The sequence below is a fragment of the Mus caroli genome, unplaced genomic scaffold (genome assembly GCF_978045245.1).
Source record: "Mus caroli unplaced genomic scaffold, Mus_caroli_1 scaffold_13, whole genome shotgun sequence".
In the NCBI taxonomy this organism is placed as follows: Eukaryota; Metazoa; Chordata; class Mammalia; order Rodentia; family Muridae; genus Mus; species Mus caroli.
The window spans coordinates 6,704,319-6,728,889 of NW_028227268.1; the positions used below are offsets into that span (position 1 = coordinate 6,704,319).

A 24,571-nucleotide genomic window follows, 5' to 3' on the forward strand; every position below is an offset into this window, starting at 1 on the left:
CAAAGATAACACTTCCCCAGCCTTTCCAGTCTTCCCAGCTGAGGCCCAGACAGTGTGGAGTGGAAACCAGCCATCTCAGCTGCATCCCCATTAATCACTGACTCAGGAATGTCAGAGACAGTGAAATGGTCATTGTTTTATGCCGTTTGGTGGGGACGTTGTTCTGTGAAATGCTTCCGAAAATCTCCATCTGGTTGACATCCAACTTCCAGGATTCCAAAAGTTTTCCCTCCTTGCTGCTGCCTTGGTTTAGCCCTTCCCCGCTCACCAACTCCCTGCCTGCTCCCAGTATTCAGGTTTCTGTCCCTCCTGCATCAGCCAGGACAATTTGCTAAGACCTAATGTCATCTGATGACATCATTTCTCCACTTCAAAGGCCTTTTTAGTGGTTGTGCAATACAATTAGAGCTTATTAGGTTGTATGTAGTCCTGTAGGGTCGGCTCCTGGGTTATCTCAATTGTTATCTCCCATCGAAGTCTCCCTCCAACCAGGTCTCTGGATGTGAGGCTCTCTAAGCTCCAGGCCTTTCTGCTGCTTGCTCTCCCTAATGGCTGGAAGCTGAAAATTTTCCACTTGTCTGTGTAGATTTCCTTCCGTTTCCTTCATTTTCCATGGCCGAGCTTTCCCAAAACTCTGTCACCGGCTTTTCTCAATCTTCTGCTTTCCGTGGGTTCACCTGATTAGCAGGAAGTTGGAAGCAAGGCAGGAGTAATGTGGGGGTGTTCATTCCAACTTTCCTTTCCTTTCTGGAGACTACAGCCCAGGCAGGGGATTATCCTCTAGTGGGTTCCCTCTCCCTGGGCACTGGCAGCTATCCCTTCCTTTGCCCCTTAGTGGTCTCAGTAACCCGTTCCGACCCCATAGCGCTTCCCAGTGAGAAACCTCTCTCGAGTAATCCCTCCTCTATCTGTTTCCAGCCTGTACTAACATTCTCGGTCACCTTCCAAGCTTCAGCCTAGACTCTCCTCCTCAGCCACTTTCTTTCTTATCTAGTTCTACCAGGGCCCTGAGTAGAGATTGACTTTCAACGTCATAGCTCTCAATGTCTTGATTTATTGGCAGTAGAGACATGTACAGCTTAGGCCCTTGCCTCCTTCAATGGTACCCGGCACTTAATAGGATCGGAGTCAATGTCTGCTGGATGAATGATGGTTGAATTTAGAGAAAGGACTCCGGAGAGGGACACAGGAGCCACTGACCAGTGAGTCTTTTATTCTGGCCACAAAACAAGAGCATGGCATGCTTTCCCATAGCCAAGAACCTCCCAGAAGATTGTCACATTGATAAGAAAAGAGTAATTTCTCTACGTGTTCAGAGGTTCTATTTTATTTACTGATGGTGCCTTTATGCAGACAGATTGTTTTCTTAAAATGTTTACTATGAAAATGTTTACATGTATACAGTCGTAGAGAGACTGGTTTGCTGACTTAGTTTCCTTGCCGGTGACAGCTTTTATTTTTCTTTATTTTTGTAGGGCTGGGGATGGAACCCGGAATGTCCTGCATGCTAAGCAGGCAATCTGTCAGCTAAGCTGCTTCCCATGTTCCTTGGCCTTCATTTTAAAAGTCCAGTTTATTGAGGTGCAGTTTACACACAGTAAAGCTCACTCTCTTGAGGCCTATTGTTCTGAGAAAAATCAAACAGAAGGTTTTCATTGCCCCTCTAAGTTCCCTCCTTATCTTTCTCAGTCCACCCTTCCCACCTCTAGCTCCCAGCAACTGCTGGCTTGCTTTCTGCTCCCACGGCTCCACCATTCCCCGAATGTCTATAAATGATAATATCGTATATTATAGCCAGGAGGGGGGCAGTGTATAACTGTAATCGCAACACTCAGGAGGTAGAAGCAGGAAGATCAGAAATTCAAGGCCAAGCTCAGGTACATAAAGAGTTCCAGGTCAGCCTGGGTGACACGAGATCCTGTCTGCAAATAAGCAAAGAAACAAGAAAACTTTATATTCAGTTAATACCTGATCCACCAACCAACTAAGCCAGAGGCAGATTAATTTCTGTTATCTTAGGCAAGCTGAAGATTGGAATTTGATAGTCTGACTGGGACTCTCTTGAGAAGCCCACAGGTCAGTGGCGTTGGTGCCAAGTGCTGGTCCACAGATTCTCAGGTATTATTTGTTTGAGACAGGGTCCTGCTGTGTAGCTCTGACTGGCCTGGAACCAGCTATGTAGAACAGGCTGGTTTTGAACTCAAAGAGACCCACCTGCCTCTCCCTCTTGTGTGCTGGGATTAAAGGCCTGTGTTAGCATACTTGGCTTGGTGCTATGCTTTTTTTTTTTTTTTAAACTGAATAAAGAAACCATTCATTATCTCAGAGTGATTAAAAAAAAAGCCCCGGGGGCACACCCAGAATTTTGTAGGGACAACATACCTTTGGAGAAAAGCTAGAGCTACCCAATGCTGTGGCTTGTTCTGTGAGGTAGTGAGACCATGCCCTCTCTCTCTACCTCCGCACCTGCTCCAGCTGCCTTGATGGGGCATACTCCTCATTTTACAACTCTGGGATCCCCCTTTAGGTTAAAGTCATGTTGTTAAGAACTATCCAGGATTCTCAGAAACTTCTAGACACAGTAACATGATTGTGTGAGGGGTGGAACACATACATCATACATGGCTCTGGCTGTCCTACTGTCCTGGCTTGCTACGGTATATATATATATATATATATATATATATATATATATATATATATATTAGATACCAGATTATTTTGGATTTTGCCAATGCTGGCCTCAAACTCATTATTCACCAAGGATGACAGTGGGCTGTCCCTCTTGCCTTCACCTCCTGAGTTCTGAGATCTCATATGTGTATCAACTATTTTTATTGGGTTGTCAGATATTACTCTTAATTTAATAATTAGAGTGCTTGCCTAACATACAAGAACCCCTTGGTTCAATCTACAGCACCCCATAATACCAAGGATGATCATGTAACCTGTGGCCTTGGTACTTGGGAGATGGATTAAAACATTCATCACCAGTAACAGGGAGTTCAAGGCAAGCCTATGATAAACTCCTCACAAAACAAACACAGTGTACTAGGCTATACCATGGGTAACTCCTTTCTTCTGAAACCAGGATCTGTGATGTTTATGTCATGTCCTCTGCACTTCAAAGAGTTCTCAGGGAAGCCAGGGAGCTAGGTAGGCGTCAAGACCCAAGGGATCTTTCACTGCTGAGCTGCCTTCCTGGAACAGGGACACTGAGTCAGCCCATCCTTCCACACAAGCAAGAGCTAAACCTTTTAAGGGTTAGAATAACTTCAAGGCTAGACACATGGATTTGATAGGTCAGAAAGAGAAGCAAACAGAAAGGAAGGAAGGAAGGAAGAAAGGAGAGGAGAGGAGAGGAGAGGAGAGGAGAGGAGAGGAGAGGAGAGGAGAAGAGAAGAGAAGAGAAGAGAAGAGAAGAGAAGAGAAGAGAAGAGAAGAGAAGAGAAGAGAAGAGAAGAGAAGAGAAGAAGAGAAAAGAGAAAAAGCAAGCAAGCCCAAATAGCAACAATAATACGAAAGCATGAACATCAGGTAGAGAGGATTGGAGGAGAAACTGCGGGTCTGAGCAGGAATGAAGAATGAAGGTGGAGGCAGGAGATGAGATACCAGGAGGGTTTCAGTCTTGCGGACTGAGGATCGGGGACAACACTCAGTAGCAGACGAAAGGACCAGGAGTTGGGTTCCACGGAGAACTCTGGACCTCTTCTTGGAGGCCTGAGCGGCAGGTGCAGAGGCGGGGCCTCGTGGGGGCGGATCTAAAGGCGGAGCCACAGGGGCGGGGCCGACGCCTGCGGCGGGCGGGGTTCGCAGCTTCGCTCCCCAGAGAGCAGCCGGGGCTGCGGAGCTGGAGCTGGAGTCACAGCCGGAGCCCGCGGCAGAGTCAGAATCTGGGGTCGGGCTGGAGCGGGCTCCATCGACATGGGATCCGCAGACTCCAAGCTGAACTTCCGGAAGGCGGTGATCCAGCTGACCACCAAGACGCAGGTGCGCCTGGGGGCCCAGCCTCTTCATCCACCTGCCGGCCCTGGGGGCAGGGCAGGGCCGGGGGCTGGGGGAACATGGTTCACCCGAGGGTGAGGTGACCGGCTAATCCAGAGGGGGATGCTGAGACAAGCACCGGAACGGGACTTTTCCTTTGTAACTAGGGCTCCATCCCTGCCTCTGGGAGCCCACCCTATGCCTACTCTCCCCTGGGAACATTCTCCCGGGCACTGCTGCTGCCACCTTAGGCTGACGTGTGCCTACTCCTGGAACCGGCGGCGACAACGTTATCCGCCCCCTGTCCCGCCCCCCGGTGCCCGCAGCCTCGCTTAACCAGCCTCTTCCCGCTCCCACCTACCCATCCATCGCCCCGCTTATCTCCCTGCCCCTCAGTGCCCATGGTCCCGGACATACAGCCCCGGCTGACTCAATGCAAACAAAGCCGGGCCGGCGCCTGCCTGGGTTGGGGAAAACAGCTGGTGCGCGATGGCAACGGTGGCAGCGGTGGCCTCTCTGGGCCCTGGCTGATGCCTGAGGGCAGGGAAGGCCCAGGTCTTCCTGGGAGCTCATAGAGTGGCAGGCAGCGGCAGCTGGGTAAGAGGAGCTGTCCTCAGGCCTAGGGAAGCCAGCTTTCCAGCTAGTGATGATCCAGGGGCTTCTCCAGGCCTGGTGGAGCTGATTGGCTGTGCTTTTTGGCACCCATAGGGATTCGGGGGTTCAGGGGTTCGGGGATGAGGAGATTATCATTAGTCTGTTGGAGAGGAAGCCATGGGTAACTCCAGTCCACACTCTCCCCCTCCCCCCATCCCCGGAGTCTACAAGTGTCACAGAAGCTGCCTCCTATCTTCAGCACACACCTCTTGACCCAGCAAGGTTCCTTCCCTGTCGTCCCTTCAATCTTCATTTCTGGAAACCAGGCTACTCTGGAGATACCAGCAGCCTCTCCAAGGCCCTGACTGTCAAAGGGCTCTGGACCTACTGCCATCTGGAACCCCACCCCCATCCTCCTGTTCTCAGAGCTCTATATTGTTCTTGGCCAGTGTGAGTGGGATTAGGAGAGCTGCCTTCCCACAACCAGCCAGTCACAGCCTCAGAGAGCAGACCACTACTCCCACACCCTGTTACCCACCTTGGAAAGGTCAGAGGCCGAGGGAAGGAATGCCAGGGCCTCTAGAGAGCCCATTTCTATCTGAGAGGCACTTGGCGAAAACCCAGAACTGCTTCTTTTTTGCTTCCCATGGCTTGTTCCAGAACGTCAGACGTGAGACTCTCGATCAGTGGGTAGCAGAAAAGGGTGGTATGTGGTATTTTGCACAGTGTAGGGTGGTGGGGGAGTGTCTCCCATGTTTGCCCTGCCTGGGGAGGAGCTGGCTTGTTGGAAGATGGTTTGGTGGGCTGAGCAGATCCTTTGGCAGCAGGCTTAAACCCAACCAGATCTAGAAAGCTGGGCACCCTCCCCCTGAATACTACATCAGTAAGTTTGTACCTGGTTGAGATAGTCGGTTCTCAGATGAAGACAGTTGCTTGGATCAGGGTCTAGAATAGATTGGAGACCCAGTGTAGACTATTCCCCTTTTTCCTCCCCCATCTTCCTCTTCCTCCTCCCCCTTCTCCTATCTCTCCTCTTCTTCCTCCTTTCCTTCCCCTTCCTCTCCCATCTGTCCTCCTCCTTCTTTTCAGTTTATATTATTATTATTTATGGTGTGTGTGTGTGTATGCATGTGTATCATGTATATACATGAAGGTCAGAGGACAACTATGAGAGTCAGTTCTCTTCTTCCACTATGTGGGCCCTAGGGATAGAACTTAGGTTAGGCTTGGCAGCATGCACACACTGCGTTTACCAAGCATTTTTACCAAGTGCCTTTCCTGCTGAGCCATCTCACTAGCCCGTGGGCCTTCTCATAAGCATGGGACTCTCACAGGTGGGTGGGGGCCAAAGCCTTGGACTCTGTAGTGATCAGCTTTGAGCAGCTGGGATGCAAGAACCTGGTCCGAAAAGGTCTTCCTGGACCTTCAAACTCAGTATCCCCAAGGGGCTGCAGATGTGATGGCCACAGGATGACTTCACTTCTAAGCCCTCCGAGGCTGTGCTTTGGGCAGTAGACAAGTGGATCTTACTGTAGCCTGGGCCTGAGCTCTTGCAGGTCAGCCTTCCCTGCCTTCCTGCCCTGCATCCTGTTTTCTTCCTGCCCTATTAGCCAGCCCTGGGCAGGGCTTAACCCTAACTCTGAGGCCAGCCACATTCTTGACTCTTTCCTCACTTGGCTGGGGCCCCAGAGTGGGGCATTACAGGATCAGAGACTCTTCCCCCCGATCCTGCTCATTGAGGATGCTCTGCTGCAGGCTAGGGTAAGAGCTGATAGGTGTGTGTTCACACGCATGCATGTGCGTGCACCTAGGATAATATTTTGATCACCCGTCAGGACACATCGTCCTTATTGGGCTAGCTCAATGCTGGTTTTAACCCCTTACTACTCCCACCCTAGAAGGAGACTGTGACAACCCCAGCTTGGGGCTGGAGAGATGGTTCAGTGGTTAAGAGGGCTCCAGCTACTCTTTCAGATGAAGAGTTTGGTTCACAGCACCCACGTTGGGGTGGCTCACAACTACCTGTGAGCTCTGGGGAGATCCAACACCTTCTGGCCTCTAGGGACAGCCTCATGTATGTGTACATGCAGAGAGAGGCACATATGCAGGTAAATAAAAAAATAAAGTAAAAAATGTTAAAGCTACAGCTGGTCCCTCAGCCAATGCAAATGCCTAAGACCCAGTGGGATCAGGGGAGGAAGTGCGAGCTGAGGCTAACACTCATGAGGTCCTATGTTCAGTCTCCATAGTGAGAGGGACTACAGGCTAGCCCTGGCTACATGAAAAAGGTGGGGGTAGATAGATAAATGCTTGTTTATGAAGGGTTTTTTTTTTTCCCCCTCTGCTTCTAGGTTAGACCTCTAAGGCCCTCTTACATCTCGTTTGGATTTCAGTTCCGAGATGATGGTTGTCTAGTGAACTAGGTCAGTGGTCAGCTCTATTTGTATTCAGCAGGGGCTTCAGCCCCTTTAAGAGATCCTGACTACCTGAGAGGTGAGCTGAGTATTAGAGGTTTTCAGAGGAGCTCCCAATGAGGGGAATCTCCACAGGCCTTTCCTCTGAGATGTCCTTTCCCACTGTGTTCTGGCTCCAGGCCACTAGGACTGGTGAGGCTGAGGTCCAGCAAACCCCAGCTCCAGAGCCTCTCCTTTAGCCTATGTTTACCTTCAGCTGACTTGCTCTACCAGTTCTGGGACTGAGGGTGCAGCCATGAGTTACCCTGGGGCTCCCCAGAATGGGGTGGAGGGTAGGCACTTTGGTGAAGCCTGCAGTCCCAGCCTTGGGTTTGGGCAGCCCCCTGGCACTCAGCCTCGTCAGGACCTCAGCTTCATCTGCCTCAGCTTTGAGAGCAGGGCCAATGCTGGGCTGCTGGGCTGTAAGGTGAGTGGATCAAAATTTCTGAGTCAGAAATGTGGGGTGTAGAAGTTGGGGCTGGAGGTTCCCAAAGGAGAGCATGCCTGTGTGGTGTAATGATACACCCTGACCAAAGCAACTTGGGGTCAGGGCAGGAACTCAAGCAGGGCAGGAACCTGGAGGCAGGAGCTGGTGCAGTGGTCATGGAGGGGGCTGCTTACTGACCTGCTCCCCATGGCTTGCTCGGCCTGATTTCTTATAGAACTCAGGACCACCAGCTCAGGGATGGCTCCATCCACAATAGGCTGGGCCCTCCCAGTCAATCACTAATTAAGAAAATGCCTTACAGCTGGATCTTAAGGAGGTTGTTTGTTTGTTTGTTTGTTTGGTTTGTTTATTTATTTATTTATTTATTTATTGAGACAGGGTTTCTCTGTGTAGCCCTGGCTATCTTGGAAGTGACTATGTAGTCCAGGCTAGCCTCAAACTCAGAGCTCCACCTGCCTCTGCCTCCCAAGTGCTGGGATTAAAGGCATGCACCACCACTGCCCAGCTGGAGGCATTTTCTTAATTGAGGTTCCCTCTTCTCAAATGACCCCAGCCTGCATCAAATTGACATCAAACTATCCATCCCAGTGCAGAATTCTAGAAGTAAAATTTATCATGGAAAATGGTTGCCTTGGTCATTTGCCTGTATGATTGTCTATGTTTCAAGGACCATAAGTTATGTATTTTAAATTTTCATTTTTATTTATGTGTATTTCTTTGTATGTATGCCACAAGTGGGCATGTGCCTATAGAGGCCAGAAGTGGGCGTCAGATCTCTGGAATTATAAGAGAACCAAACCTGAATCCCCTGGAAGAGCAGCACCTCTGAGCCGGCTCTCTAGTTCCCATGAGCAGGTGTATTTTAAAGGCTTGTCTCAATAGGACCTTTGGAACTTTGTTTCTTACCTTAGTTCCTATGTTTTGAGACAGGCACTTACTATGTAACCCTGGTTATCCTGGAACTCACTCAGTAGACCAGGCAGGCCTCAAACTCACAGAGATCCACCTGCCTCTGCCCCCCAAGTGCTGGGATTAAAGGTGTATGCCACTACACTCAGCCTGTTAAAATTAAAAAACAAATAAAAAACCATCTTTGTTAGGGTGTGTGTGTGTGTGTGTGTGTGTGCTTGTATGTATAGGAGGGAGGTTTATATTGGCTTGAAGTGGACAACTTGTGGGAGTTGGTTTACTCCTTCCAATGAGCAGATCCTGAGTTTGATACTCAGGTCATCAGGCTTGGTGGCAAGCCCCTCTACCAACTGAGCCATATCTCAAGCCCAATGTAATTATTGCTGAAATGAGAAGAGTATAGTGGGAAATATACAGCCTGGGCAAAACAAAAGAAATTTACTGGGGTCATGTCTAGGAGTAGTAAATACAGGAGTGTGTGTGTGTGTGTGTGTGTGTGTGTGTATTGTTGTTGTTGTTGTTATTGTTGTTGTTGAGATGAGGTCTGTTGAATCCCAGGCTGTCCTTGAACTCACTCATAGTGTAGTTGCAGGTGACCTTGTACTTCTGATCTTCCCAAGTGCTGGGACTACAGGCCCTCGCCTCCAGTCCTAATGCACCCATTGTTCGAGATCCCCTCTGGGGCTTTGTGCAAGTGCTCTATCAACTGAACTACAGCCCAGCCTCAAGGCCTGTTTAAGATCTTGGATGAGTGTTGAGCTGATGTCTTGCCTTGGTCCAGCAGGCAGTGGGGGTCCCCAGGGGCTTTTAGGTGAAGGCTCCGTGGCTTTGGCTATTGCATGGGGTGGAGGCACTGAAGTGGGGGGGGTTGATTTGGAGGCTGGAGCTCCCTGAAAGTGACTGGAGCTGCAGCATGGACCAGCAGCGGGTGCTGAGAGGATTGTGTGGAGGTTGGTGGGCCTGGCACTGGTAGCTGTGCTGAGAAAGGATGGCTTGTGAGAAGATAGTACTGATGACTGTGAATGGGGTGCGTATGCCCTTTGGGGAGAGCCTTGGTCTAGTTCCTAGACACTTGACCTACTGGTGTAACCATGGGATGTGGTCTGGTGATGATGTCAGCTCCTCTTTTAGAGAAATGCGTGGACTTAGCCAGAGACACACAAACCCTCGGTGACACAGTGGGTTTTAGAACCTAGTGGACCCTCGCCCATACACACCTATCTTGTGGCAGCTGAATAAGGTCAGCCAGATGGGGAGGCTCCTGGGCGCTGGCTGGGATGGAGGATAGCCATGGTGGCCTCCCTGCCAGGGCTCATCTGTGAATGTTGAGAAAGGTGTAACTCAGGATACTGGATTCCCCTGTAGCCCGTGGAAGCCACCGACAATGCTTTCTGGGACCAGTTCTGGGCAGACACAGCTACCTCGGTGCAGGATGTCTTTGCGTTGGTGCCGGCAGCAGAGATCCGGGCTGTGCGAGAAGAGTCACCCTCTAACCTGGCCACGCTGTGCTACAAGGTATGAGCTGTCTGGCTCCTCACAGCTGTCCCCACCCTTCCCAGAGAGGCCGAATGGCCTAGTCCACGCAGAACAGAGCACTCACATCTCACCCACAGGTTCTGGAGGTCCAGCCTCTTTGCCTCCAGTTCTCCTTGGTGGGGGTGAGGGAAAAGTATCCATGGCCGCTGCTGCCATTTACGAGAGCTTTATCTTATCTTTCCACACACCACCTCACTTAGCTTTTCCTGTGAGATGCTCCAGCCTCTAAACAGAGATTTCTCTGTTACAAACGAGGTCTTAAAAAAAAAAATTGCCGGGTAGTGGTGGCACACTCTAATCCCAGCACTTGGGAGGCAGAGGCAGGGAGATTTCTGAGTTCAAGGCCAGCTTGGTCTACAGAGTGAGTTCCAGGACAACCAGCGTTATTCAGAGAAACCCTGTTTTGAAAAACCAAAAATAAATAAATAAAATTTTAAATTTTATTTATTTTATTTTATGTGTGTGAGTGCTTTGCATGCATGTATCTATAATGTTCCGTGTACATGCCTGATGCTCATGGAGAGCAAAAGAAGGCATTGGACTCCCCGGAACTAGAGTTATGGATGGTTGTGAGACACCACGTAGGTGCTGGGAGCTGAACTCTAGGTCCTTGGCAAGGATAGCAAGCTGGGTTTTATTGTTGTTTGTTTTATTTTGTTGAAGCCCTGGATGCCTAGAACTTACTACATAGACCAGGTTGGCCTTGAACTCATAGAGATCCACCTGTCTCTGGCTTCTAGTGCTGGGAGTAAAGATATGGGCTACCAAATGTGGTAGACAATGTATTCTTAACAGCAGAGCCACTCTTCCAGCCCGGGTCTTTTTCTCTTGTTTTAACCTTTAAAAAGGGCACTTTAATATAGTATTACACAAAAGGATTAGGAGAGAAAGAGGCTCTCAGAAGAGGTACACACTCTTTATGAGAGGGGTACCACAGATGAGGTCTTGGCCATCCAGTGGACTGGACTCTGCTCTCCTGATGCTCTGGGCTGTTTTTTCCCCAGGTCACAGCCTTCCTGAGCTAACTGACCTCTCCAGCTTGGGTAGCCTGAACCCAAAGGGCTCCTTCACATGCTCCTTCCTCCCTTGCTGTCTGTCCCCACAGGCTGTGGAGAAGCTGGTGCAAGGAGCAGAGGGTGGCTGCCACTCTGAGAAGGAGAAACAGGTCGTCCTGAACTGCAGCCGGCTACTCACCCGAGTGCTACCTTACATCTTCGAGGACCCCGACTGGAGGGGCTTCTTCTGGTCCACAGTGCCCGGGGCAGGGCATGGAGGGGTCTGTGGGCCTGGCCAAGGGGGGTTTGGAGGATCCTGGCAGGGCCACCTGTTTTTAGAAAGTATAGGTATAGGGACTTAGAGGTAGGGTACCACTGAGGGGGAAGGAGCCAGTGCCAATTTTTTAGGCCTTCGGTTTCTCTCCCAAGGGGCCTCTGCTTCCTACAGCCTGGAGCAGGGGTGCAGGGATAGGCCCATTATGTCTTTAGAAGGACCATACTGTCTTCTCCCAGGCCCCATCTACTCAGGGCTTATCTTCAGTCAAGTGCCAAGGGTTGATAATCATGATTCCCAAGATGTCCAGTACCCCTGGTGGGACATTTCTCATTATGCCCAGTGTTTGCCTCTGCCCTGCCCTCTTCTGGCTAAGGGAGGTTTGGGGTGAGCAGGAAGTCACTTCCTCTTTCCCTCCACTTTGTCTTCTTTCCTCCCTTTCTACATGTGCCCGCTGAGACCCAGTCCCATATTCACGACACCCCCAAGCCCTGGGGCCACCTCTCCTTGGCCAGCCCCGCACTGAGCAGCCTGCATCTTTAGCAGGGCGAGGAAGAGGATGAGAACGCTCGTCCCTTGGCTGAGTCCTTGCTCCTGGCCATTGCCGATTTGCTCTTCTGCCCAGACTTCACTGTGCAGAACCACCGGAGAAACGACGTGGTGAGACACCCAGGCTGGGCTCTGATCCTGCTGGGGCCAGCATAGTTACGGTTCTCCCGGTTCTCCCGAGTGCAGGGTGCAGGGTGCAGGGGTGGCTCAGAGGGCAGGCCTCCTCAGCATAAGTATCCTGGGTGGGATAGGGGGTTGCACTGTTGGAGAGGAGCCAGCTGGTGTCCAGCCTGCCCCTGTCTCCTAGGCAGCAGCACACAAGCACCTATTGTCTTCCCTGCCCGAGCTGGGAGGGGAGCAGGGCTGGAACCAGGAAGCCTGCCTTTTTACTCAGGCATTCCACCAGGAGTACTTTCTCCCTTCAGTTTGCCACACCCCTACCCCTCCAACCTTCCCTACCTCCTCTCCCTGCCTCAGACTGGGCTCAGCAAGTAAAATAATCAATGCAAGACTGCAGGGAAACGAGCCTTTAAAGAACTCCAACAGCATCCATTTCTCTCCTTGTCCATTAGGAGACTGGCATGGGAGGGGAGGGCTGACCTTAGGAGAACACTGGGGTACGTTGCTGCAGCTTGGGAAGCTTAGGGAGTCAGGGCCCGCCTCACACCGCTATTTGTTTTGTGACACCCTTAGCCCCTGTTACTACTTCCTGTTTCTAGGACTCAGCAGAAGATGTCCATTCCCTGGACAGCTGTGAATATATCTGGGAGGCTGGTGTGGGCTTTGCTCATTCCCCACAGCCCAACTACATCCATGACATGAACCGGTGAGCTGGACCGGGCTGGCCTGTACATAGCTCAGAGACCCAGCCCTCTTACCATTCATCCTCGGCCTTACATGGAGGAACAGGGGTCATTTTTTTTCCCCGTGGGCCTGGGCCAGGGAGGTGGGTTGATGTGTCAGCCCCTTCCAGAGAGAGACTGGGTTCTCATGTAGCCTTTCCTGTCCCTCCTGCAGGATGGAGCTGCTGAAGTTACTGCTCACGTGCTTCTCAGAGGCCATGTACCTGCCCCCATCTCCAGAGAGTGGCAGCACCAACCCCTGGGTTCAGTTCTTTTGTTCCACGGAGAACAGGTGAGAGGCAGCTGGCCTTCCTAGTCTGCTTCTAGGAACCCTGTGCCAGCCCTGACGGTTTTATTTGAGGAGACGTGCTGCCCCCTGGTGTCATAAAACTATAACTTAGCCATACATTTTTTTTTAATTATTTATTTTTATTTTGTGTACAGTGGTGTTTTGACTGCATGTATGTCTGTGTGAGGGTGTTGGATCCCCTGGGACAGGAGTTACAGACAGTTGTGATTTGTCATGTGTGTGCTGATAATTGAACCTGGGTCTTCTGAACCTTACTATCAAGACCCCAAACTTCCTGGGGGCTCCTGGGCCAAGGTTCAGGTCTTCCATCTAGAACCGCATTGTTTAGTAGAAATATAGTGTAAGGGGCTTGAAATGTAGCTCTGTGTATAGAGTGCTTGTCTAGTATTCGTGGAGCCCTGGATGAACTGGGTGTGGTGGCACACAGCTGTAATCCTAGCATTCCGGAGGTGGAGGCAGATCAACCAAGAAGTTTAGGGTCATCCTTGGCTACTAGTGAGTTCTGGGCTAGCCTATGGTACATAAGACCCTTTCTTGAAAGCAAAAAGGAAGAGAACTTATATATTTTATTTAGCTCGGTATGTTTAAAAAAGTGAGCCTTAAATTTGTAATGAGCATATTTCCTTTTCTCACGTTTCCTTCCCTGAATCCAGTGTGTACTTTATACTTCCAGTGTCAGCTGGATCAACAGCTCAATAGCACTCAGTCGCCAGCCACACATGGCTGTGGTTGTCCTTTGGGACAGTGGGTAGAGAAGAGGGTCTGAGGACCACCCTGATAGATGGAAAAGTCTGGATCGTGCGGGGCACGCCAGGGATATGGGGACACTTATGAATACATGTGGGTGCCACATAGTCATCAGTGGGACAGAGTACTTGAAGCATACACCCAAGCTGTGCAACCCAGCTGTGCAACCCAGCTGTGCAACCCAGCTGTGCACACCCAGCTGTGTACACTCAGCTGTGTACACCCAGCTGTGCCCCTGTGCAGCTGACACAGGTGTTAGCATTCTAAACTTTTAACCTTCCTGCTTCTGGAAGCTGACCCCTGCATGGCATGGCTCCCCTCTGGGTTTTGCTTTTTATCACCACAAGAGAGGGTCTCCAAGTGTCCCTCAACACCGGCCACAATCAGAGCCTGGCTAGTGTTTCTTCTCATAGCTTTGCCAGGCACACAGCAACCCTTTGTCACTCGCTCACTCACCTAACCTCTTGGATCTCAGTCTCCTCATGTGTAAGATGAGGAGCTTGAACCTTGACATCTATGGACCTGATTCAAGTCATGCTGTAGCCTGGGAGCCAGGGGATGGAGCTGGTTTCTGCTCCCCAAGGGGAGGCTGTCTTTTCCTTGCTCCTCTGACCTCTTGCCTGTAGCCCCAATGGAGGGTGTGTGACCCCAAGAACTGAGAAGGGCGTGAGCACGCTCTCTACAGGGAGTCCATCCCTGTGTAATGGACTCCTCTGCTCTTGGCCCAGCTTGTCCCTGATCACAGTCAGCCACATGCACGGATAAGGAGGGCATTTTCTATTCAGGAAGGGACAGCTCGTCCTTCTGCCTTCTGCCTGATAGCACAGCTCCCTGCCTGTGGCTGTGGCTGTGGCTGTGGCTGTGGCTGTGGCTGGAGAGGCAGGCGTGCCCAAGGGAGCATCCCTGCAGCCTTGCTCTGTGCTCTCCTGCAGACACGCGCTGCCCCTCTTCACTTCACTCCTCAACACCGTGTGTGCCTATGACCCTGTGGGCTACGGGATCCCCTACAACCACCTGCTCTTCTCGGACTACCGAGAGCCCCTGGTGGAGGAGGCTGCTCAGGTGCTTATTGTCACCTTGGACCATGACAGTGCCACCAGCACCAGCCCCACCGTGGATGGCACCACCACGGGCACAGCTATGGATGATGCTGATGTAAGGACCGGATGGGGAGATGGCTGGGGGGGGGCAGATGGTATCTCCATTAGCACAAGCCATGGGCAAAAGGCGCACACCATGGGAGGCAGCTCGTGGTGTGCCTGGAGCGGGGGAGGGTCCAACTTTGGAAAGCTCACTGCTGCTATCCAGGCAGACCTGAGTGAGGGATCTGCTCACCATAGCTCCTCTCCTTGGCAGCCTCCAGGGCCCGAGAACCTGTTTGTGAACTACCTGTCCCGAATTCATCGTGAGGAGGTGAGTTAGGCACAGCGGGGGTGGGGGAGATTCTAACTGCCCACCCTCTGCAATGGCTGTGGGGCTAGAGGAGTCTTGCTCTCCTGCATGAAGGAGCATAACCATCCTAAGTAAAACAATGATGGCAGTGCTTGGGGGATTTCGATGCACTGAAAGGATTGGTGGGAGCTGGGGCTGTGTGGCTCAGTTGGCAGAGCACTTGCCTAATGCACACAAAGCCTTCGTCGGTCTCCAGCATCACACAATCGGGATTCAGTGGCGCACGACTGAAAAGCCAGCCTCTGAGAAGTAGAGGCAGGAGGTTTAAAAGCTTAGGGTTGTTCTTGGCTAGCCTGAATGACAGGAGACTCTGTCCTTAAACGTAAATAAATAAAAGAAGGAAAGAAAAGAAATGATTTACAGTCTTAGCTGAGCCAGGGTAACAAGAGGGCTTCCCAAAGGAGGAGGTTTGCTGAGAGGCAGGGGTTCAGGGGTGGGAGGAACTGCGGCCTTAAAGTCCAGGCAGACTCAAGTTGGAGGGTGTGTGTGTGTTACAAGGGACTGTGGCTGAGCATGTCCCCGTCCCACAAAGATCAAAGCTGAGCACAGCCCAGCTTGTGGGGTGTACTCAGAAGCTGACAGAACTGGGGAGGACGCCTGTGTGATGGGGGGATGGGAGGAGCAGGACAGCAGCTACCAACAAGGAAATTAGGTGGTCAGGGGTCCATCTCGGGGTTGCCAGGAGCTGCAGCCTTGCGTAGGGGATCTTCTGAGCTGCTGGAGAGGGGGGCAGAGGCTGAACTTCCCAGGGTACTAGCAGTAAGAGCCAAACCCAGGTCCTCTGGGCTCTGGAGATTTGACAAGGTTATGGGAGAATGAGGAGACATCTGTAGGGGTATAGCTGGAGGGAGCTGGATTGGAAGGGCCTCTGCTTTGCCCTCTCAGGACTTCCAGTTCATCCTCAAGGGGATAGCTCGGCTGCTGTCCAATCCCCTGCTCCAGACCTACCTTCCCAACTCCACCAAGAAGATCCAGTTTCACCAGGAGTTGCTTGTTCTCTTCTGGAAACTCTGTGATTTCAACAAGGTGAGCGGACTCCGGGGCCCCGCCTGTCGGTGACAGTCGTGTGGAGACATTGCTGATGGATTAGTGGGGTCCAGAGTCCAAGGACTCAGCATCTGGGCCTCCACAGCCTAGGTGGGAGAAGGTGAGGCAGAGCTAGTCCTCTCACTGAAGCAGCCCGCCGGTGCTCTCTCTCGTTCCCAGAAATTCCTCTTCTTTGTACTGAAGAGCAGTGACGTGCTGGATATCCTGGTTCCTATCCTCTATTTTCTCAACGACGCCCGGGCAGATCAATGTACGACAGTAGTGGGCTTGGGATGCTGCGGTAGCTATGGGGTCTTGATTTCCGGTGGAGTCTAGCCAGTCTGTTCTACCTCCCAGAAGCTCAAGCCTGGTGCCCTACCCTCCCACACCGCGTTTCCCTGAACCCGTAACCTCCCACAGGGGCTTCCCTTGAACCCCTAACCTCCAATGGGGTTTCCTTGAACCCCTGAAGATGGGTCCTTGCTTCTCCCTCCCCCCCTGCTCTGTGTAATGCCTCCTATGTTGTATACCCCAGCTCGGGTGGGCCTGATGCACATCGGGGTCTTCATCCTGCTGCTCCTGAGTGGGGAGAGGAACTTTGGGGTACGGCTGAACAAGCCTTACTCAGTGCGCGTGCCCATGGATATCCCGGTCTTCACAGGCACACATGCAGATTTGCTCATTGTGGTAAGGGGGTGTGCATGGTCAGCCCTGAGGGTTGGGGTGACATTCTCTTCTTGGCTGGATTTGGAGGTGGTGGGTAACTCATGCCGTCCCCCTCCCTCTCTGTTCAGGTATTCCACAAAATCATCACCAGCGGTCATCAGCGGTTGCAACCCCTCTTCGACTGCCTGCTCACCATTGTAGTCAACGGTAGGGGCCCAGAGCCTAACTTCCCCAGAATCACCAGCAGGTGGCGCAAGGCCACAGGCCCACCAGCCGCCAGTCCCCGGGCTTCATGAGCAGAAATAGCAAGCTACATGTTACAGCTAAGCTTGCTAGTACTCTAGAAGGGGCAACAGTAACAGAGAGCCCATGAAATGGCTCAGCAGGTAAAAGCTCTTGCCATGCAAGACTGGCGTAAAAATGGAAGGAGAAAGTTGGCTCCCCAAAATTGTCCTATGACCTTTACGTATACATGTCATATAATAATCAATACTCTAACAAGCTCTAGAGCATATCGAATCTACTAAATTCAAAATATTAAGCTAGACATGAATAGAATATAAAAATCATTGAGGTAGCCTATGCTCTGTTTCACACTCAGTCTTCAAAATCGTGTGTGTGTGTGTGTGTGGTGTGTGTGTATATGTGTGAGTGTGTGTTCTGTTCCTGCAGGACATCTCAGTTGAGACTGGTTGTATTGCAGACATTTAATGGCCACATGTGGTTGCTGGCTATTTAGTGTATGGTAAAGGTTTGGGCTGTCACAGTTACAGTGTGGGGATTTCGAGAGCATCTTAAAGGACTACAGGCTGCTTGCTCTCTGGGAAAGGAGCCAGGAGGGTTCAGAAGGGTCCAGCTTGGCTGGGGTTGGGGGGTAGCAGAATGACTTTTGTGGATGTCTTTAGGCCAGCTGGTTCCTTGACTGGTCTAGTTACCATTCCTGTTGATGTAACAAATACCCTTACGTTTATTTGGTTTATAATTCCCATCATTGAGCAGGGAGGGGAAGTCAAGGCAAGAAGCAGCTAGTCACATGACATCCATAGCCAGAAACAGCAAAACTAACAGACTGTTGCTTGCCGACTGGCTGCATATAGCTCAGATAGCTTTCTCTGCTCCTAACTGATCAGATCCCAGCCTAAGGAATGGTGCCGCCCACATTCATAGTGGATCTTTCCACCTTAGTTAACAATTTAGATAATTCCTCACTGAACTCTCTTCCCAAGTGGTTTCGAGTTGTGTCAGGTTGACAGCATAAACTAACAATATACCATCCACGGTGTGATTTGAATTTCTGAGTGTCTGGGGTGGCTCATGGGTTCTAAGGGCTCTCGCTGGGTTGTGGGCTCTGTATGTTGATTCTAACAAGTCCTAGTTGAATCCCTGACAAGCAAGGCCAGCTTTGAGAATGCCTCTGTAAACAAGACAGTCCCTGTTCCCATTCCCTGGGACCTTCATCCGAGCTAGGGGAAGAGGCAGATGGCAGGGACGCACATAGGTCAAGACGTAGTTTCCTTTCTGACTTCCACTCACAAAGCTGCGCTGAGGAATACATATCTAGTGACAGCGTCTTGTCACTCTTAAAGGATGTCACATCCCGAGTTAGCACCCTGTCCTGTCATTTTATTGCTGGGGAACTTGGGCTCAGTTTATGACCCTCTCTGAACCCCAGTTTCTTTATCTAAACTCCTGTCTCTGTCCTTCCTCCCCCTGGGTTGGGGAGATGCTTGGGAGAGATGAGCTGAGTGTGCCTTTGATGTTGTGAAGCGGTGGGAACACTGGAGCCTCAAAGTCTCAGGGGTCTCTGCATGGGACAGGGGATGGAGGACGGGGATCAGTTGAGGTGAGCTGCTCCGCCCTGGCCTGGCCTCTGCAGGGATGGCCCAGAACAAGCTGACTCCTCCCTTACAGTGTCTCCCTACCTCAAGAGCCTGTCCATGGTGACTGCCAACAAGCTCCTGCATCTGCTCGAGGCCTTCTCGACCACCTGGTTCCTCTTCTCGGCGTCTCAGAACCACCACCTGGTCTTCTTCCTTCTGGAGGTCTTCAACAACATTATCCAGTACCAGTTTGATGGTGAGGCGCTGACCTGAGCCCCTGTGTAAGGAAGCCTCAGCCCAGGAGTCCTGCCTGTGCACTTATTGAGGCAGTGGGGAATCAAGGTGTGCCTTGTCCCTCTTCGATCTCACAGCGGGGGCATGGAGTCACAGGCAGGGGGCGGGGCTTTAGACAGACAACCTGACCCACTGAACAAAAGAGTTCATTTAGAATTGGTAGGCTGGAAATCTCAGAGTGGGAAGAGCCCTGCTGGCTGTCACGCAGGTGCCTTACCAGCATCACAGGTACAAACCTAAGTCTCAGCAAGCATTCACTCTGTGGCCAAGCGCACGTCGGTCCCGAAGCCTTGGTCCCCTCATCCCTACGATGCTCATAATGCAGCTGCTGTAAGTCCCTCTTGCAGGGCACACATCTTTAATCACAGAGGCAGGTAGATCTCTGAGTTGGAGGCCAGCCTGGTCTACAGTGTAAGTGCCAGGATAGCCAGGGCTACACAGACAAACCATGTCTCTAAAAACAAAAACCAACCCCAACTCCCCCCTCCCCAGAGAATATTGGAAGGCTTAATAACTCACACACGCAAAAAAACAAAAACAAAAACACCCCCAAAAAACAAAAACAAAACGCAAACAGCCAGCACAGCAAATATTAGCAATTATTGTTACTATTTCCAAAGTAAGTAAAATTTAGATGTATATTTGAGTGACGAGTGAGCATACAGTGGGCAGAAAAGCATTGCTTGGGAAGGGACATGTGCAAAGGCCCTGGGGTAGATGTTAAGCTAAAGGCTCTAGACACGGGACTAGAAAGGTAGATGGGGGCACTGAGTGCTCTGGAGAGCTTTGCATTTTCCCCTGACAGCTGTGGGAACTTGCAGGTAGATGATGGAGGACAGACACATACAACAGTGTCCTTCTGGACTTCCCTGTGGCTCACTGAGAGGTTACATATTTAATGTTGGGTTGATGTGGGGCTCAGGCTATCCCACCATGCCTGATGATACCTAAGTAGTGATCAGCTGCAAGGGGATTTCAAGACAGCGTAAGTAGGACACCGAGGAGCTCAGGGTTAAGCTGTTTCCCTGTAGCCTAACATCAGAGATCCCCACAACCTAATGTCTTGGTATTTTCATCACCTAATATCTCGGCATCCCTCACAGCCTAACATCAGGGATGCCCACAACCTAACCTCCCAGTATCTCCTATAGCCTAACATCAGGCATCTCTACAACCTATCTTGTATTGCCTACAGCCTAACCCTCCACCATTGCCACTGATACCCATACAGTTGGGTCTGTCCCATTCTGACTCTGGCTACCCTGTCCAGTCCTTATCCCTGGGGAAGATGTCTTCCTGTCGTCTCATTAACTGCCCTCTGGTCCTGGAAGCCAGCCCAGATGTGGAGTGGGAAGCAAAGCTCTCTGAGGACAGACTCGTTCCTCCCACAGGCAATTCTAACCTGGTCTATGCCATCATCCGTAAACGTGCGGTCTTCCACCAGCTGGCCAACCTGCCCACTGACCCACCCTCCATCCACAAGGCACTGCAGCGGCGGCGAAGGACACCGGAGCCCCTGTCCCGTACTGGTTCCCAGGAGGGAACTTCCATGGAGGGATCCCGCCCTGCTGCCCCTGCAGAACCAGGCACCCTTAAGACTAGCCTGGTGGCCACTCCAGGTCTGGATGCTGTCAGGCTAGGAGAGTGTGGGGCTTGGCTGGGGGTGTATTGTGAGGCTGTGAGTGTGATCTCTGGGGTGTCTTTCCCATTTAGGAAGGCAAGGAAAAGCAATTCAGCAGCATGTAGGGGTGGAAGTACTGTGTGGGCCTAGGTCACTTGATGGGGGTTAGAGGAGGTACATGGGCGGGGCTCAGAACTGAGATTAGCTATAGGAGGGAAGGGCAAACACAATACCTCAGCTGTGAATGGGGAGCACACAGCCTCTAGTACCAGAAGGGTACTATGGCATGTCCCTCTCTTCCTCCTGTGTCCCGCCCAGGCATCGACAAGCTGACAGAGAAATCCCAGGTATCAGAGGACGGTACCTTGCGGTCTCTAGAGCCCGAATCCCAGCAAAGCTCAGCAGAAAACAGCCCATCTGATGGGGTAGGTACTGGGGACGCCTGGGAGATGGCGCTGAGTGTCACTTGGTTTCCTTTCTCTCCAAACCCTCAAGTGTGGGAGTGGGTAAGGCCGGGGTACTCTGAGGTGGCCATGTTAGAACAAGGGACTCGTGGCTGGCATCACTGAACCGGAGGGAGAGGGAGCCGTTCACAGACCTCTCCCTTTTGTTTATCGGTTGCAGCAAAGCCCTGTGACCTTCGGGTTCTTCATCCATCAGCCTTATCTGAGTCTGGCCTTTACCCTGCCTTCTCTGTCAGCCCCCGGCCCTAAACCTGTCACTGGGCTGGGCTGGGCTGGGCTAGGCTGGCCCTTGGGCCCAGGGCAAAGGGTATAGGTCTGGACCAACCCTCTGGTGCAGCAGCTCCCCCCTCCCCCCCCCCCCCCCCCCCCGCCCCAGTGCTGTAGTGGGGCCAGAGGAGACATGTTGCTCTATGGTTGCACCTTGTATTCATTTGTATCCATTCCTTCCCTGGTCACTTCCATTCATTTCTGGGAACCAGGAGTCCAGCCAAACATGGAGAGAGCAACGGAGATTGTCCAATGCATCAGCCAGTGGCCAGTGGAGCCCAACATCAGATTGGGTGAGGGACATAGCTGGAGGAGGTTCTGGGAGCTGGGGTTTGGGCAGACGGCACTGAACAGGGTTGGTCAGAGCTCCAGCTTCGGAAAAGACTAGAGTAAGAAAACCAAAGACAGGGACTGGAGAGATGGCTCAGCGGTTAAGAGCACTGGCTGCTCTTCCAAAGGTTCTGAGTTCAATTCCCAGCAACCACATGGTGGCTCACAACCCTCTGTAATGGGATCTGATGCCCTCTTTGGTGTACACTTACATACATAAGATAAATAAATCTTAAAAAAGGAAACCAAAGACTTTAGAGGCCACGCTGAGGGACAGTCCTTCCAGTTGCATGACCTTGCTTCCTGTCTGCCCTTTCAGGAGTTGCCCATGTAACTGATTCCTTTGTCAATCACCTTTGCTGAGTTCCTCCCCAAATCCCTTCCACTTCCTGTGTGTTTCCTGTGAGCCCCACTGATTGCTCTGGAAGGGTGTAATAAACATGCTTATGACCCTGCCATCCAGCCATCGTGAGGGTTAAAAGGGGAAGGACTTCCGGAAGGCAAGAGGCCCAGCAGCTGGCCCGTGGTGGTCGTGCTCAGCATGGCCTGGCCATTCCCATCAGCAACAGTTCCCCTTCACAGGCTCTGCTTGGTGCCATCCATGCTGTGCCTAGAGAAGGTTGGGGGGCGCTGTGGCTCTGGGTCAAGGACAAGCCTGTCCTGTAACTCTGGTTGTGGCTCTCACAGATCTTGTCCTGGAAGTCAAAGCTGCCGCTGCAGACCATCATGCGCCTGCTGCAGGTCCTGGTTCCCCAGGTGGAGAAAATCTGCATTGACAAGTGAGTACAGAAGCTGTCCGTGGAGGGGGCGGGCATGTGACCGTGGTTGCGGGGGAGGGGCCAGCCCAGGCTAGGGGTGTGGTTGTGTTGTGGAGTGTGTGCTGGAGGCCCCACCTCTTTCTCCAGGGGTCTGACGGATGAGTCTGAGATCCTGAGATTCCTGCAGCACGGTACCCTAGTGGGGCTTCTGCCTGTGCCCCACCCCATCCTTATCCGCAAGTACCAGGCGAACTCGGGGACTGCCATGTGGTTCCGTACCTACATGTGGGGCGTTATCTATTTGAGGTGGGCCCTGTGAGGGGTGGGGAAGTTACATCCTGGGGTGGATCTGGATGTCTGCCTGAGGACTGCCCTTGAGGGCCATAGCTCTGGATTCCTCAAGCCGTAGTGGGGCTAATGTCCAATCAATCAGGCTGAGGGTGGGCACTCATTACCCAGAGTGAGGCATCAGGTTGGGCAGGGGCCTTGTAGCTCTTCCTGGCTCTTCCTTGGGGGGAGGTGGAGGTCTACAAGGTACCCGCTGCAGATGACAGTGCCCTTCCTCTGTAGGAATGTGGACCCACCCATCTGGTATGACACTGACGTGAAGCTGTTTGAAATCCAGCGGGTGTGAGGATGTCGACTTGAGGGAATAGGGTCGGAAGAGCTGGTTCTAGTCCCCAGTGCTCCCAAACCCATTGTTCTGAGCTTAAAGATTCATTATCAGGGTGTGGGGCGAGCAGAGTAGTTGGTCCTGAAAAGTGCCCCTCTGCCCTCCAGGCTGTTCTAGGAGCCTCTTGTCTCCTCCAGAGATACAACCCCATCAGAACCCCTGCCTACTCTGGCTCCTCCTCCAAGACCTGCTCTTGTGCTGCCTGCCCCCAGAAGCTGCCAGGTCACTGTGCCCTAATGGGTTGTCTCATAAAGGAGCCATGTGCTGCCCCGTGAGGGCACCTAGTCATGGTAAAGGGAGTTCTGGCTGCCTAGTCTGAGACTACTGTTCCAGGCATTCCTTTTGCCAGCGCCCTGGCTAGGAAGAGTGACTCAGCCGCTAGTGAAGGAGGCTGGAGGCTGACGCTTGTGAAGCAGGACCGTGGAGTGTGCTTCAGGGGCTTGGAGTAGGGTATTGAGAGTACCCTGTTACTGTCCGGGGTCGGGGGAATCTGCCTGGCTGGCAGAGCCTGAAGGATGTCGGTGTCCCTGCCTTATCTGCGGCCTGGGTGGTGGGAGTGTGTAATGAGCCCCAGCTCTGGCCTCCTGGTCGCCCTTGCCCTCCCTGTGTCAGTACAATCTTTGCTCTGTACAATCGGCCACTTTACACAATAAAATGTCCCTCCCAGTGCTGTTGTGTCTCTGTACCTGGAATTGTGGGGAGGTGCCTGGCTAGGGCTTTTATCTTCAGGGCAGCTGGGGACTCTATACCCCAGAGGTCATCCCTGGAGGGCTCTTGTTCCATGACTCAGCCATTTTGATGATGATGATGGTGTGTGTGTGTGTGTGTGTGTGTGTGTGCATGTGCGTGCTCCTGACTGCAGTACTGTGCTCTGTCCCCCAGGGTTTGGCTACAGTTACCTAGAGAAAAGCCCGCACAGGAGAGGCCAAAAGCCTAAGCCTTAGGTAGCCAGAATCAGTATTGAGGAGACCTGGGTCAGGGCTTGACAGTGTATAGCTTCATAGGAGCAGGGGGATTCTGGGAAGGGCAGAGCCTTGTCTGCAGGGCCAGGGACATACTCACTGGGCCTCACCCTGGACCTATTTTTTTCTGGGTTCAGAGAGATGGATGGCGTGCTAGTGCTGCCTGCTTGTTCATCTTCCTGCCTCACCCAGTGGCTCAAAGGACCAGGCAGGCCTGGGCACTAGGCAGGCAGAGGCCACAGTGACCACCCATAGTGAGCCAGTTGCAAAAATGCCCCCGAGGCTGTTCCAAGAGGCAGAACTGGTGAAGGGTGGAGGTCAGGGCTACACAAGCCCAGACCTATCTCTTCCTGCTTGTCCATAGATGAGACAGATTATCTGGGGTAGACGGCTCCTGGCTGAGGAGCGGGACTATCCTGCTGGTGAGGACTCTCCTCACCACACCTGGAGTGGCAGTTCTGTCCCCAGAACAAACACCACAAAGGCCGAAGGGAATCGATCAAACAAACAGAGTTTATGAAAGCCGGAAAGAGCTGTTGGGCCCTGCCTGGCAGCTAATGAATGAGCTCATTAGGAGATGGGCAGGGCTGCCTGCCA

The 24,571-nt window shown here is 52.0% G+C and overlaps 1 protein-coding gene across 2 annotated transcripts; it reads left to right on the top strand.

Annotated features, from left to right (window-relative positions):
- Nucleotides 1–3,818: 3,818 nt before the first annotated feature.
- On the top strand, nt 3,819–23,678 carry Hid1 (HID1 domain containing). 2 transcript variants are annotated; one of them, XM_021177179.3, is made up of 19 exons: nt 3,819–3,990; nt 9,754–9,903; nt 11,030–11,200; nt 11,737–11,853; nt 12,462–12,568; nt 12,760–12,876; nt 14,574–14,796; nt 14,998–15,054; nt 15,979–16,119; nt 16,300–16,390; nt 16,655–16,806; nt 16,914–16,992; nt 18,697–18,861; nt 20,291–20,518; nt 20,839–20,945; nt 21,464–21,544; nt 22,269–22,360; nt 22,487–22,645; nt 22,910–23,678. In XM_021177179.3, exons 1-19 carry the CDS (start codon nt 3,925–3,927, stop codon nt 22,971–22,973), a joined length of 2,367 nt encoding a protein of 788 aa, XP_021032838.1. In that variant the 5' UTR covers nt 3,819–3,924; the 3' UTR covers nt 22,974–23,678. The 2 variants fall into 2 exon arrangements, with proteins under 2 accessions (XP_021032838.1, XP_021032839.1); XM_021177180.3 differs by having other exon boundaries at nt 11,740–11,853.
- Nucleotides 23,679–24,571: the final 893 nt, after the last annotated feature.

What these genes read in the sequence shown, in the direction of transcription:
- Hid1 (XM_021177179.3), top strand. Translation starts at nt 3,925, where the DNA reads ATGGGATCCGCAGACTCCAAGCTGAACTTCCGGAAGGCGGTGATCCAG. An exon ending in AGCTGACCACCAAGACGCAG is followed by an intron (nt 3,991 to 9,753) that starts GTGCGCCTGGGG and finishes ATTCCCCTGTAG; the next exon opens with CCCGTGGAAGCCACCGACAA. An exon ending in GGAGCCCAACATCAGATTGG is followed by an intron (nt 21,545 to 22,268) that starts GTGAGGGACATA and finishes TGGCTCTCACAG; the next exon opens with ATCTTGTCCTGGAAGTCAAA.